Consider the following 13,533-nt stretch of genomic DNA (forward strand, 5'->3'; position numbering starts at 1 on the left):
GAAAAAGGTCTGCAGTCAAGCACTGGCTACAAGATAAGCTGCTACCTAGTTTGTGAAAGAAACTGCCCGAAATCAAAGTTAACTAACTCTGTATTGACCCAAGTAAAAGTATGTCTCCATTAAAGACACACAATCAGATGTTTGTTAGTATTTCCCACAGTTAAAGGTTTATGGAGGAAAGTTTGGTAACTGTGCTACAACGTTCCTCCTTTTAGCAGAAATAAGTGTAGGAACATTGGTTGGACTTGGTTGCATTTAGAAATGTCAGGTAATCTGTCTTTGAGGAATGAAAAGACAGCCGTTGGGGATACTCTTGTTTCCTCTAAAGAAATCAATAAGGGAGGTGGTTTTATTTGATATAAGACTGGGAAAGAGAAATAGGTTTAGGCCGAAAATACATTTGGAAAACAGTGAGAACTAAGCTGATGCAGAAGAAACACTGGATAGTTACAATTATACAACACAAATAATGAGCTCAAATGGAGCACGTTTTTTCTGGACACTGTGACGAAACCTCCCCAAATTGATCTCCACAACTTCAATTCAAACCTTTACTTTAGCTGCATCTATATAATTTTACTAAACTTTTATTTCTCCTACTCTTTCCTCCCATCCCAGCAGTCTAAATGAATGGGCGAGTGTGTAGTGTGCTATCTGGGGCAAGCCGGGGGAGTTTTGATTTATTTCCACCGCTCACCCAAACTGACGCACTGACAGCCCGGATTGTTCTGTAGCCATGATAAATACCCCATAAACAGACGCTCCAAGCCCGTTAAATGTGCTAACTGTGGATCCATACAGGGCCGGAGAGAAAAAGGAAAGGCTAGATAGGGAATCGCAGAGTGGGCTGGTTTACGCTTTGCTCTCATTTCCACATTAAAGCTACCAGGGTGATAGGATAAGACTGGCGATTTCAGCCAAAGTAGAACAAATGATCCTTTCATGCCTCCTCCTAATGTGGTAAAAATGTATTAACAATGCTTTGTTACTCAGTGTTGTGTTATGGTAATCCTACATGACACAATGCACAGAAATCATTATTCACGTTCATAATGGGTTAAATAATGAGCTGAAAAGCAACTGACTCTTCCTGTCAGATCCCCTTGCTCAGGCTAACCGGGAAGAAGAATCAGTTGAAGCCTTTCCTGTTAAGCTACCCCGTGATTTCCCCTCCACTGCAAATATGACTCTCTTTGTTTCCATCCACACATCCATCTTAGTCCACCTGAGTCAGGGCTGCCTCTGTAAATCACGCAGACTAGCCAGGAGACTTGCAAAAGAAGTGTGAATGGTCCCATATCTCTCTCTGGCTTCAATTGGAGATCTTTAGGATGGCTGACTGACAGAGCTAAAAAAGAAACAAGCAGATAAATCAGGCTCTGCCAACTCAGTCCTCCTCACAGCACCCATCAGTCAGCCAAATGGGCCACACCTGCAGCAAATTTAAGGCTACTTGCACTCCAGTAGATGGAGGCTGGTAAGGTGTGTGTTTGTGTTTATGTCCTAGCAGATATAGAAGAATACGAGTAGATTTTCCTGAAGGTTTACAGATTAAAATCTCATTTTTGAAAAGTTTTTCCAGTAAGCCATACCCATTCATTCATAGGCACATTAATACAGAGCTTTACTGTGTACCTTTAAGAACTCACACTCTGATGAATGCATCAGAGGCAGCTGGGGTTCAGTATTGCATCCTGCCAAAGGACACTTTAACATATGGACCAAGGAACCAGGTATCAAACCACCAAGCTTTGGATCAGCAGATTCTACCTCCTGAGTCACAGGATAAGTAATGTTCACTAACAAGTGGCTGACGTCACACCGGCTACAACTTACTCGCCTTCCTTTTCTGCTGCTGCAGAAAAATCCAACAACTGAACAGCTCTAAACAACTACAAATACAAATTCCTCCAACAAGTCTTTATTCTCGATTATTTCATGTAATTATAACTTTTAATGATTTTCTAAACGCAAAACACATCAGGCTAAAGACCAACACAGTACATTCATTACACGCTTGTTTGTCCAAAAACATTAATTGATGCTAATTTGTACGGCAGTTTAACTGATTAACTTATTCATCAAGTAAAAAATACTAAACTTTGAAGGGAGGAACACCCATGTGAGTATGTGATTAATTCCTCTGTTTCACATTGAATACTTTTTCCAGTCTTTTCAGTTGTGTGACTGTAATAAACCATTTGCTGAGTCAATTAAAATTAATTATTAGAATTAAAATCGAAGCACTAAGCTTGTATTCCATGTATTCTTTTTGCATGCTCAAAACATAGTGTGTGTGTGTGTGTGTGTTAGCCAGAATGCAACAGGCTGATTATGATTTGTGAAGCCGTCTAGCGCTGCTGCCCTTCATTCAACTTTGGATTCTAGCAATTTTAAGTAAAATGTAACAGAATAAAAACAACCAGAGACAAACACGACTTCATGCTAGTAAGTACTAATGCAGTCAAGATTTGATGTAGTTTAATATAGAGCAAAAAATGCTTTATACATTTCTGACAGCAGTAAGTAAAGCAAGTAAGCATATTGCTAACTTGTAAACTCTAAACAGCCTGTGATAGTGGAAAAAAAGGTGGAAGCATCCCTGAATCAGTTAATCAAGTAACTGTATGAGTATTAGATGCAGAACAGGGCATGTTCATCATGTAAGACTGAGTCATTTAACCTTTACATACTGTTGATATTCCATGCCTTCACAGTATGGAAGCTGAGATAGTGACCCTGATCAGTACAAGCGGAAGAGAATGGATGGCTGGATTTATTTTAGATCATTTAGTTATGTTGTGGGTGTCTGTGCTTGTAGGTGAAAAGGTAACGTGCTTGTTTTTATATAGCAATGTCACAATCATACAGCACTTTATTCCACACACCTCAAACACTTAAACTACCTCACATTAATGGCTTATTTAGAATTACCCATTAATATAACAGGTGGACTGTGGGAGGATGCCAAAATAGCTGGAGGAAGCCCAGGGGAAAGCTCGGGGAGAATGTGGAAAATCCACACAGAGTGGCTGCAGCCAGTGCGGTAATAGTGCTAACCACTACGGCACCGTGCCACCACATTTCAAAATTTGTGCCTATGTCAAGAGACAACTTCTCAAGGTACTCTGTCGTAGGACTTTTTGTGCACCAAATATGATCGCGTCTGTGCCGTTTTACTGTTACCACTTTCTTTATTTGACCTGCACTGGTAGATCGAAAATCCATTCAAGGAGATACAAAAATATAACATTTTGATCTATTTAGTATTGGGCTTGTGTATTGCTTAACTGGTGATTCTACCAGTTAATATGTGTGAATATGAGTTGAATGGTTGTCTGTCTTTGTGTGTTAGCCCTGCGTAGCTATGGTAACTGGGAGCTCCAGCCCCCCTGTGACCCTGAATTGGATAAGTGGAAGAGGATGGATAGATGCTGCATAGTGGGCCACTTTGGGGAAAGTCTTCAGTTAAATAATGTAAAGTCGTATTATTATTAAAATATTTATCATTTACATGAAATTTCTGTTTTCTTGCGTATTAGGTTACAAACAAGCAAAACGTTTGCCTTTCAAGCAAACACATTTAAAAGGTTTAACTAGAATAGCTTTCCAATGAGTGACAGTTCAAAATAATCCTTATTTTTCTTATACTTCATCTTAGTGCAGCCCCTCAGTTCATTCATTGTCAGAAACAGGCTCTTTTATCTCTCCTCACTTTACCTCCAAACCAACTTTCTCCTAATTCACTGCCCCCCAGGAATTGAAAGTTTAAAAAGCAGGTAGTGTGGTTGTCTGTGGTCACAGCTGGAGCTGTGTGCCTGAGATAACCATATAGGGAGATCTGCTGTCAATGGCATCATCCACAGCCAGACTGGAAAAAAAATTAGAGCAGTCTGAAATTTGAGCTTCTGGTTCATACAGATGACTTATGATTAACTCGCTTTTTGAAACTTTAGCCGCGTTTATTATAAGCATTTACATAGTAATATATATTACATAAACATAAAAGAAGGGCAGATGTTTAACTAGATCTAAACCTAATCATGGTGCACAAGTTTGCACACGAGGTTCAGTTATATCTGAAATAAAAACAGAGATGTGCCCAACACCCAGTAGATGTGTTTGCATTTCTAGGAACTTGTCACAGACTGAAGGTTTTCTGCCATCTCCCACCGGCCCCATAACTGCTGTGCTGAAAACCGCAGAGGAGCCTGAAATTGATGTGCTCACAGATGCGACATATTAGCAGCTACAGGTGCAGTCAGAGCACTTCGCTTTCATTTTAGTCATGCATGCATTTGCCTCTTTCCTCTCTCTCAGGTCAGCTCCTCCAATCATCGTCACTGCAACAGGACTTCAGCGTTAGGTGAGTCTGGGCTGTTTGGCAGCATCATTTGTCAAACCTGCAGCACTTACGGCAGATGAGCTTCTGACAATCGCTTAAAGCCACATTATTCCATGAGGCATCCCCCCCCCACCCCACACCCCCACCCCCGTGTGTGTTGAAAAGCCACCGCCTGTGACTGCTCCAAATGTGTGGATGCGGAGGGTACCGGGGGGAGAAAAAAGGAGTGTGAGTCGTTTCAGAAGTGCTGTCTTATTAAATTATTTCTTCGCCTTTTACAGCGTGGCCTCCACCATTCGCTTTCCATCCCTCTGCTAGACTAAACATTTGTCTTTCCATTCATGGCTGCATTTGTATTCCACTGAAATGGTTTCCTGGTGGCGTAGTGAGGTGGGGGGAGGAACGGGTACAAAGTCCGCGCTCAGGCTCCGAGTTTTCCACGTCGCTGCACGGTAACAACGCTCAACACACCGAATGCTGAAAATCATCAACTGTCTATAACTACATAATTCAACTTCAAAATTTTGGAGTCAGATTTTTATCCAGGAATAGGATAACAGTAAATAGCTTTTGCAACTGACTTGACACATGTGTGTATAACATGTGCTCTCATTTACAAAGTACAGAGATGATTGCTTACAGATCAATTAAACTATCAGTCCCATCCTACACATGTCAGGGTCCTTCTTGTCTGATATAAACCTGCTGCCCCCTCTGTGTACAGTATCATCATCCACCCAGCTGGTGTCACAGCCTCACACAGCTCCGTCTTGATAAGATACCTTTATTAGTCCCACAAGGGGAAATTTCATGTTAAGGCTGCTGACCTATTGCACGCAATGGCGGCGCCATCTTACCCTCCGACCATACATGCATTACACAAAAACATCACATGGGGAAGACAGGTCAGAGAGGTATAGTAATGGAAACTGCACAACATGAGGAAAGATGAGGAGAAAAAAATAACTCCCCCCAGACTGAGCTCCAACAGGGAGATCAGTTTGAGAACAGTCTGCACATGACTAATAAAGGTATCTTATCTTGATTGGCCAGGTCAATGTTTATTTAACAACACTCCATTAAGCTGACTCCCATCACAAGTTGCACCACTTTACCTTTAATCAAACTGACAGCTGAGATGCTATAATCAATGAGGCTTTACAGAATGGCCGGCTGTGTAACTATGAAGGGCCTGTGTGGCGGGTTGGTTTCGTGTTAAAGTCACTACGGGCGTGTTAAACTGTTCAAATGCTTCTACTTTCAGTAAATATGAACATTTGTATTCATCCATCCGTGAAGTTTCTTCTGCTTTTCCAGTTTAGGGTCACACGTGCTCCGGACCCTCTCTGAACACGTTTATGTTCGGGAAAAATCCTACATGTTTAAAATGCAGCACAGCACCAATTCACATGCTGTTTTCATATGCAAGTGTGACTTTGTTCATTTAAACGAAAACGCCACAGTATTTTTTTTAACTACTATGAAAGAATTTTGATAAGCTTTTGGTCAGCAATGAGACAAAATCGTTCTCTGAAGTCATTTTTGTTGAAAATCTGGGCATGTTCACGTAAACTTCTTGTCCGTTTTGGCAGCACCAAATTCAATTCCCTGCTTTCTCAGCTCAGCTATGTCCTGTTTATTACACACAGTATTAGAAAGGAGATTTTAAAAAGTGGGGTGTGATTTGTGCTGAGTAAAATCTTTCCTCTGAAAAATGTGATCTAACAGCCTCCCATCAAACGTCCTCCCTCCAATTCTAAGGATGACAAGTACTCCTTATGGGTTTTGGGAGTGCAATAAAATGTTGTCACAGATAATTAAACCAGTCAGCCAGCAGCCTTGTGAAAAACAATAGCTGAGAATCTCCAAGACTGCCCTGCTGACATTTAGACTGTTTGTGAAGCCGTGTCACAATTTCAACAGTGCTTCCAAATCCACGGTCAACATATATAGTTTAGACTTGCTTTTCAGGATCTGTAACAGACTGGCGGACTGCTGGAGCTGAAAATTACAGGACTATGAAGAGCAGCGAAAGTCAGAGGACTTTTTTTTAATTAGGGCTCAAACTCAGGCAAAGAGAAACGTACCAATCCAGACTCGTATAGCGCCAAGTGCAGCTATTCTAGGAATAAGCTATGATATAATCTGTCATAAAGGTTTTTCCTCATCTGTAACAACATGGCCTTAAATTATATTGTAAATACGCCTGGTATACTGAAGTCACAGCACTATATTCATACTTCTCTTAAACAAATAAAAACCCAACAGCAGCAGGTCAGGAATTATAGCTTCTGTGAAATCAAACTTGTGGAGATGATGTAAAAGTTGTCGACTCTTTCCACGTACTATATTTTAGGGCAGACAGAACAGTATAAACGAGCGCAGCTCTCTAATCTAGTGTTCATTGCATAATGTCTTTTCACTTGATGTTTTGTTGTCAGCAAAGGTTTACCACAGAAACACAAAAGTAATCCGCTTTAATTTCTCGCCCACTCAGTGAATTAGAGCCATTTTTCTGAACCTCGGCAAAATGAAATTCAGCACTAACAAAACGATGTTTTACTAATTAAAAAAAAAAGACTTTCATATTTGTGATAACGCAGTGAATTTGATCATATATGATCTTATTGCAAGTCTGCCGATGGGACTGTGGGGCTGATTCTGCCCTGAGGTAGAATCATTTACTAATGGCCTCTGTTTGCTCTCCAATCAATAATAGTAATGAGACTATTAACAAACACAAAGCCATAAAACTGATTCTGGCACTTTCCAAGTTCTCTTGAACCTGTGTGATTAAATATTCATAGGGTTTCTATAGAAGCAAATCATAGAGGATCAAGTTTCTCATGCCACATAATTGGTTAAGAACAGGCAGAGATGCCTGTTTCTCCAGCTTAAGGCCAAGAACGTGTAACTAAAAAGCATTTACAAAGTTTTTAATATATTGTGTTTCACTACAAACAGCTATGATGACATACAGTTATAGTGACACATGACAAATTTCTGACACCAGCTGAGTGGATGTAATGTGGTTACATGTTAAGCTCGACTTAGTACTACAGCCCTGCGCTGCCTGGAGGATGGGTGGACGGAGTACCTGAAAAATAACATGAAAAACAAACAAACAGAATTTACTTTAAGAATTAAGTCGACCTGAAGAGTTCAAGAGAAAAAAAGTATGAATAAGTAGTTGAAAACATTAAATTCTCAATACAAATTTGTAAATTATTAATAGAAAGTAAGACTAGCAGCTGTTAGGTAATGCAGTGCAAACAGCCAGCTAGAATCATGAATAAAAAAGTTGGATGTGTTTGAAGTGTTGACTGAAAATGAAAATGATAGACTGTGGACTCCACTGTTAGAAGTAGAACAATCAACAGCATTAAATGAGTAGGTATGCTAACTAAACTGTGGATGAGTGGTTTTAATGATATACTAATAGGACACCAGCTGTAACAGATGGTTACAGTAAGGTGAATAGAGTTCATATCCAGTTTGAACGTGCCGACTTTCCACAGGCCTGAGAGCACTGGGGGCATCTGACCCAGTCCTGCAACAGCAGCAGGAACAACAAACAAGTCCTTTATTGAATAAGCATCAATTTTTTTATTACCAGTGCAATATAAGGTTTTAAGATTACAGTTTAGTTTTGCAAATGATTGAACATTTGTCATTACACATCAGAAAATAAGATGAATTATTGTAGAAGAACATCATTATGGAAAATTTTTGGATAACATGGTACTAGTTACACTAAGATAAAGCATGCACTGTGAAACAGGCAGTTTGCTACGACAAAAACGTTTTATTGAACTAAGTATTGCAAAAGTAAAACGACTGAATTTAATTTGCCTCCGGTTCATCAGACCTGCAGCCTCCCTGTCATCCAGCGCTCACATTGCTCTCCCCAGGCCTAAGGCTCTGCTCCGGATGTCACTCTTTATTTATTTACTCTGGACTCTCTGCTCGGTTCAGCTACACTTCCTCTGCTACTCTTGCGCAGCCAGCAACCCACCCGGCTCTCCACGCGTCCAGCCACACACTCTGCCCCGGCTCAACATCCCATCTGCATCGCCCTGCAGTAATTATTCATCTTTTATCGAAGCAGATCTTGGCCAAGGGAAAAAGATATTTTCCCAAAACTATGATGCTGTATAAAATGTAAAAGGCAGAATGATTTTCAAATCTCATAAACCCTTATTTTTCCACAATAGAAATCACACTGAATCTAAACTGAGACATATTACTATTTCTATATTTATTTTTTTAAAACATAGGTTTAATATCAGCTCATTTTCAATTCGATAGTATACTCAAGTATTTTGCAAATACTTGAGTAAATTGGTAACAGATCAATGATGACTGGATATAAAAAGAACCTGAGTTCAAAAGTAAATATCGACAGAGGTTCACCAATCTGCAAAAACACCAATGTCTAAACATTCCAGAATATAAAAAAGTGAATACTTTAAATCTTCTCTTCATCTAAAATCATCAAAAGACTCCAGGAGTCTGGAGAAATCTCTGTGCACAAAGGCCAAGGCCTAAAAAAATCTGTGCTGGATCTCTACGACATTTCAAACGGCACCGCGCTGAAAGCAGGAATGATTCTGTCACAGAATTTACAGCATGGGCTCGGGAACATTTCCACTCATGTCTGTGAACACAGTTTGCTATGCCATCCACAAATGAAGGTTAAAGCAAAGATGAAGCCTGCCATCTTGAGCGAGGCCAAGTGGAAATCCTAGAATCTGATATGAATGACAAACTGTTTTATTGTAGAGTGTGATACGAATGAGGGGGGGGGGAAACACTGTTCCACGTGACTGGAAAATGCCATAAAACAGACCTGGGGTGGCACTGGGAAGTAAATGACTCCTTTGGCACACTTAAGCACTTTGAGATGTTTATCATTGACAGCTAACACCCTTTAAATTTGCTAAAATTACATGCTGATGGTTCAGAGACGTATGCTGAGATGTAACGTGTATTCTTTATGCACTCATCAAGACTATTAAGGAGCAGAAAATAATTTGATTTCCAAACAGCACAAATCTCATGCAGCCATTTCACATCAGCGCTGTAATAATCTATGCATGCCATTTCTAACAGACAGTGAAATTATATCTGCAGCAGCTTCTGCATCAATCTTAGAAAACATAAGAGTGTGTCACACAAACCAAAAGAGAGAAAGAAAAAAAGAGTAAAATTATTAGACTGAAATTCTGGAATGATTCTATATTAACAGCATTAACATAATACGTTACTTAAGCGTTGAGCTTCATTTAGGCTCTTTGGTCATCTATCACGTCAGGAACGAGTTACCTTTGTATAGTGACAACACAGCAAGGCAAACAAAACAGTTCTCCATAGACGCTGTGGGAATTAAACACAAGTGTAATCAGAATGTTTGAAATTAAAGATGCATTCACCTACAGCTATTTTACTAGTGTGAGGCTTGGAGAGCAAAGACATTTCAAGCATCCAACTGGACTAATGATTTTAGACATTGGGGAAATCGTTGAACTATACCCATAATTGAGCCTGTGATAGCCTTGGCAACCCTGATAAAGGCATCCTAATGGGCTGAGGCAAATTATCTGGCTCACAACAAGCAATCCTCGCAAAGGCCCGGGTCTGAGCTGCATAACTACTTTTGCAGAAATGGAGACATGAGGGATTAACAGTTATGTCTGCAATAAGAATGCACACATGAAACAGAACATCAGCTTTTCTCTGGAAAGTATTTGAAGAAAGTGCATGTCAAATGCCAAAACATCCAGCGAATGTTGCTCCTGATTCCTCCATTTCTGTCTCAACAGATTCTTACATTTCCATGCTTGATCTGCTGTGTCGCTTCATTTCGCAGATTGCTTTCTCTTTGCAAAAGGAGGACAGCCCCAGCTGACTAATCAAAATGCTGGCAGGGCCCGAAGAGAGGCCAGGAATCTCAGAAAACAAACACCGGCAGTAAATCAAAAGTGATTTTAGAGGATGATCACAGATGGTGAGACTGAAAAGTGCTCCTACAAATTCTGTGAGTCCCCGGTGATTCACACATTTCCCAAGCTGCTGTCTACACTTCTCCAAAATAGCTTGTGGCCCATTATAAATGCAAATAAAAAACATGACTTGAGACCAGTTCTGGAGGTTTAAGCACTAACTGACAAGTGTGAGATGGTCGTGGAACCACCAAAATAACCGTAACTGGAAGACAAACATGCTCAAAGACGTAAAATAAAATCCACGTAGAGCTTTAGTCATAATGTTGCACATTTCCAGTAGCTCGAGTTCACAAACATTCAACTGTGGGTGTGGCGTGTGAGCACAACCATTAATCTCGCAGGAAGACAAATGCAAGCATGCACACAAAAGAGACTCACCCCACTGCAGAGGAGCAAGCTGCAGGTGCTCCAGGACCAGCTGATTGAGGACTCCCTCAACGCTGGCTTCTCCACAGCGACGCAGAGATGGGTGGACGTGGTTAAGGACAGCAGCATGGAAAAGCTTTGGAGAGTTTCAGGAATTAATCAGCACGGGAGTCTCTGCTCTATATTTACACATGGAAAATCCTGGTATTAAATAAAAATACATCACACTCTAAACATAACAACAATAACTAACAGACAGCTATTCTGAGGCAGGAACGAAGCCGGAGAAACGTCCAAGATACTCTAATGTAATTAAATTAAAGGAATGAACAGGCCCTTGAACTTCTGTGCTTGTCAGTGTATGCTTGTATGTCTTCAGACGTGGAATGTTGCAGGATTTCGCACAAACAAATGGATATCACTTCCCGTTTCCACTCAGTGCCTGCTGTATACCATATGTCAAAGAACACATGTGAAAATCAGCTAATGCTTGTGTAATAAGACTGACTCCCTTTTGGCAGCACGTCTAACTCAATGTTAAAGGCTATTTAGATAAGACACACTGAGTATCATGTGCCTGTAAATAATTATATAAAAGTTTAAGTATAAACCAGGAAATTGAAAAAGAAATGCAATAAAAGTGCTTGATAAAATCAAAATAGCAGGCTTCCTGTTAGGTTTAGAGAATGGCTCCAACTAAGTCTTGTGGTGGTACATGTGCATACTGAATACTTTAACAACAATACTAGAACCCATATAAACCATCCATGTCCATGACCCATAAAATATGCACTTTTTCAATAGTTTCTGACACGTGTAAAGTTTCATGAGTTTTCAAGAATGATTCATTTGTATAAAGAAGCAGGGTTTCGTACGAGGCAAGTGCATGGACACTTAGGAAAATAATCATCTATAACATCATTAATTGAATTTTATCATTGGAGTTTTGATTAGATGGCGAAAAAGCTATAAACACAAGACAATTCTGATAGATTACAGCAAGTCACAACCATTTAAATTAAGCTTTATATCTTCCGCACAAAAGTGGAAACAAACATTAGCCTGTGGTTACACGTATGAGGAGTGTTTGCAGAGTGTCTGCTCTCACGTCTCTCTGTAGCCACTTTCATTGATAACAATAGAAAAAAGTGTGAAGCTGGTAGTCTGATTAGCAATGATGGCTGACTTATGTAAGGAATAACATGTCAACTTTCGGAAAATACCAACCTGGGCTGAACCATGATTTTAATTTGTTTATATCTTGCTTGTTGCTAACATTCCAAAATTGTGGGTGTAACAAAATGAGATGCTCTAGAGGTCAGGTGTCGAAGTCCAGGCCTCGAGGGTCGGTGTCCTGCAGGTTGTGTCCTTGATCCAACACAGCTGATTTAAATGGCTAAATTACCCCCTCAACATGTCTTGAAGTTCTCCTGAGGCCTGGTAATGATTTAGTCATTTGATTCAGGTGTGTTGACCCAGGGTGAGATATAAAACCTAAAGGGGACACCGGCCCTCGAGAAATTGAATGCTGGATATTTGTAATGTCTGCAGCTTGGGTCTTGGGTTTTCTAAGGAGATTTGGTTTTCTGAAATAGGTCTGAAGCACCGATAACACATCTGCGTGAAAATTAAGAATGATTAATTTATTTGTGTTAGGTGACACAAAGAGGAAAAAAACAAAAAAAAAAAAAAACAGAGTCCTAGATATGAACACGAGAAAGGTTGATGGGGTCTAAAGTACTTTTTTAATTCAAATAAATTCAGTTTTAATTATCTAGTGCGAAATCACAAAAGATCCTACAATAACGGGACGAAAACCTCAGAATCAGATGGCTCCCCTATGAGGAAACACGTGGCGACAGTGGGGAGGAAAAACTCCCTTCTAACAGGAAGAAACCTCTAGCAGAACCAGGTTCATGGCGGGGCAGCCATGACGGGACATAAGACACGTAAAAAAGTTCATTGTGCACGTAAGAAATACAGTGTTTTATATCTTTTCTCTATGCCAACACTCAACACTGAGTGCCTCTCTGTGACAGTTTTTCTGTCTACATACAATATTTCCACAGTAGTACTCTGACAGGCCAAGTACAGGCACCAGACAAAAACACTAAGTTCAGAGCACGAGGCCACACGCTTTCATTTCTCTCGTCCTTTCTTATTTTTCCTTATATGAATTTTTATTTTTCTCCCATTCAGATTCTTTCTGCCAGCTTCTAGTTATCTTTAATGTCGAATAAACTGCAAAGTCAATCATGGGGAAATGAGCAATTTAGTGGACGTTTTAACACAAACCCACAACCCTCTGAGGCTTTCAACAATGACGAATCCCCTTTTAAAATGCTCTTAATGGTAATTATAGGCCAATACTGTAGTCCTTTTGTGTACCTTTTGTTCCCACAAGTGTGTAACAGATTTACTACTGTAGAGAGGAAAGTCTGATTAAAATGCAGGAAAATGATCTTACTTCAGTTTAGATCGTATATACCGAAGAAACCCAAGCAGCAGCTGAGTGGATCTGTTAGTCATTTGGATTACAGTACAAACCTATGTAGATCAGCGGTTTGCTCATTGACCAAAACTGCTTAAACTTCCCCACTATATTATTAAAGAGCCAACACAGCTGCTTCTGTAGATACACTAAATATGTGGATGGATGCACGCGGCTGATATTACACAAACATCCTCGAATAACTACCAAAGCTGTCAAAAAACAGACATTATTTGCTGGTAACAGCACTGAAGACAGATCCATCATGTTATGTTTATGTTTTGCATTCATCTAGAAGTCAAAGGTGAACGGGGAGCATGTTTTTA

The 13,533-nt window shown here is 40.0% G+C and overlaps 1 protein-coding gene across 1 annotated transcript in view; it reads right to left on the reverse strand.

Annotated features, from left to right (window-relative positions):
- The window catches only part of trappc9 (trafficking protein particle complex subunit 9), a 229,220-nt gene that overhangs the window by 50,473 nt on the left and 165,214 nt on the right, over nt 1-13,533 (reverse strand). The window contains exon 22 of the mRNA XM_005753708.1: nt 10,729-10,819. Within this exon, the coding sequence (XP_005753765.1) occupies nt 10,729-10,819 (91 nt within the window). The remainder of the gene's footprint in view (nt 1-10,728; nt 10,820-13,533) is intronic.

The sequence above is a fragment of the Pundamilia nyererei genome, unplaced genomic scaffold (assembly GCF_000239375.1).
Source record: "Pundamilia nyererei isolate P.nyererei 1_Seehausen unplaced genomic scaffold, PunNye1.0 scaffold00455, whole genome shotgun sequence".
Lineage (NCBI taxonomy): Eukaryota > Metazoa > Chordata > Actinopteri > Cichliformes > Cichlidae > Pundamilia > Pundamilia nyererei.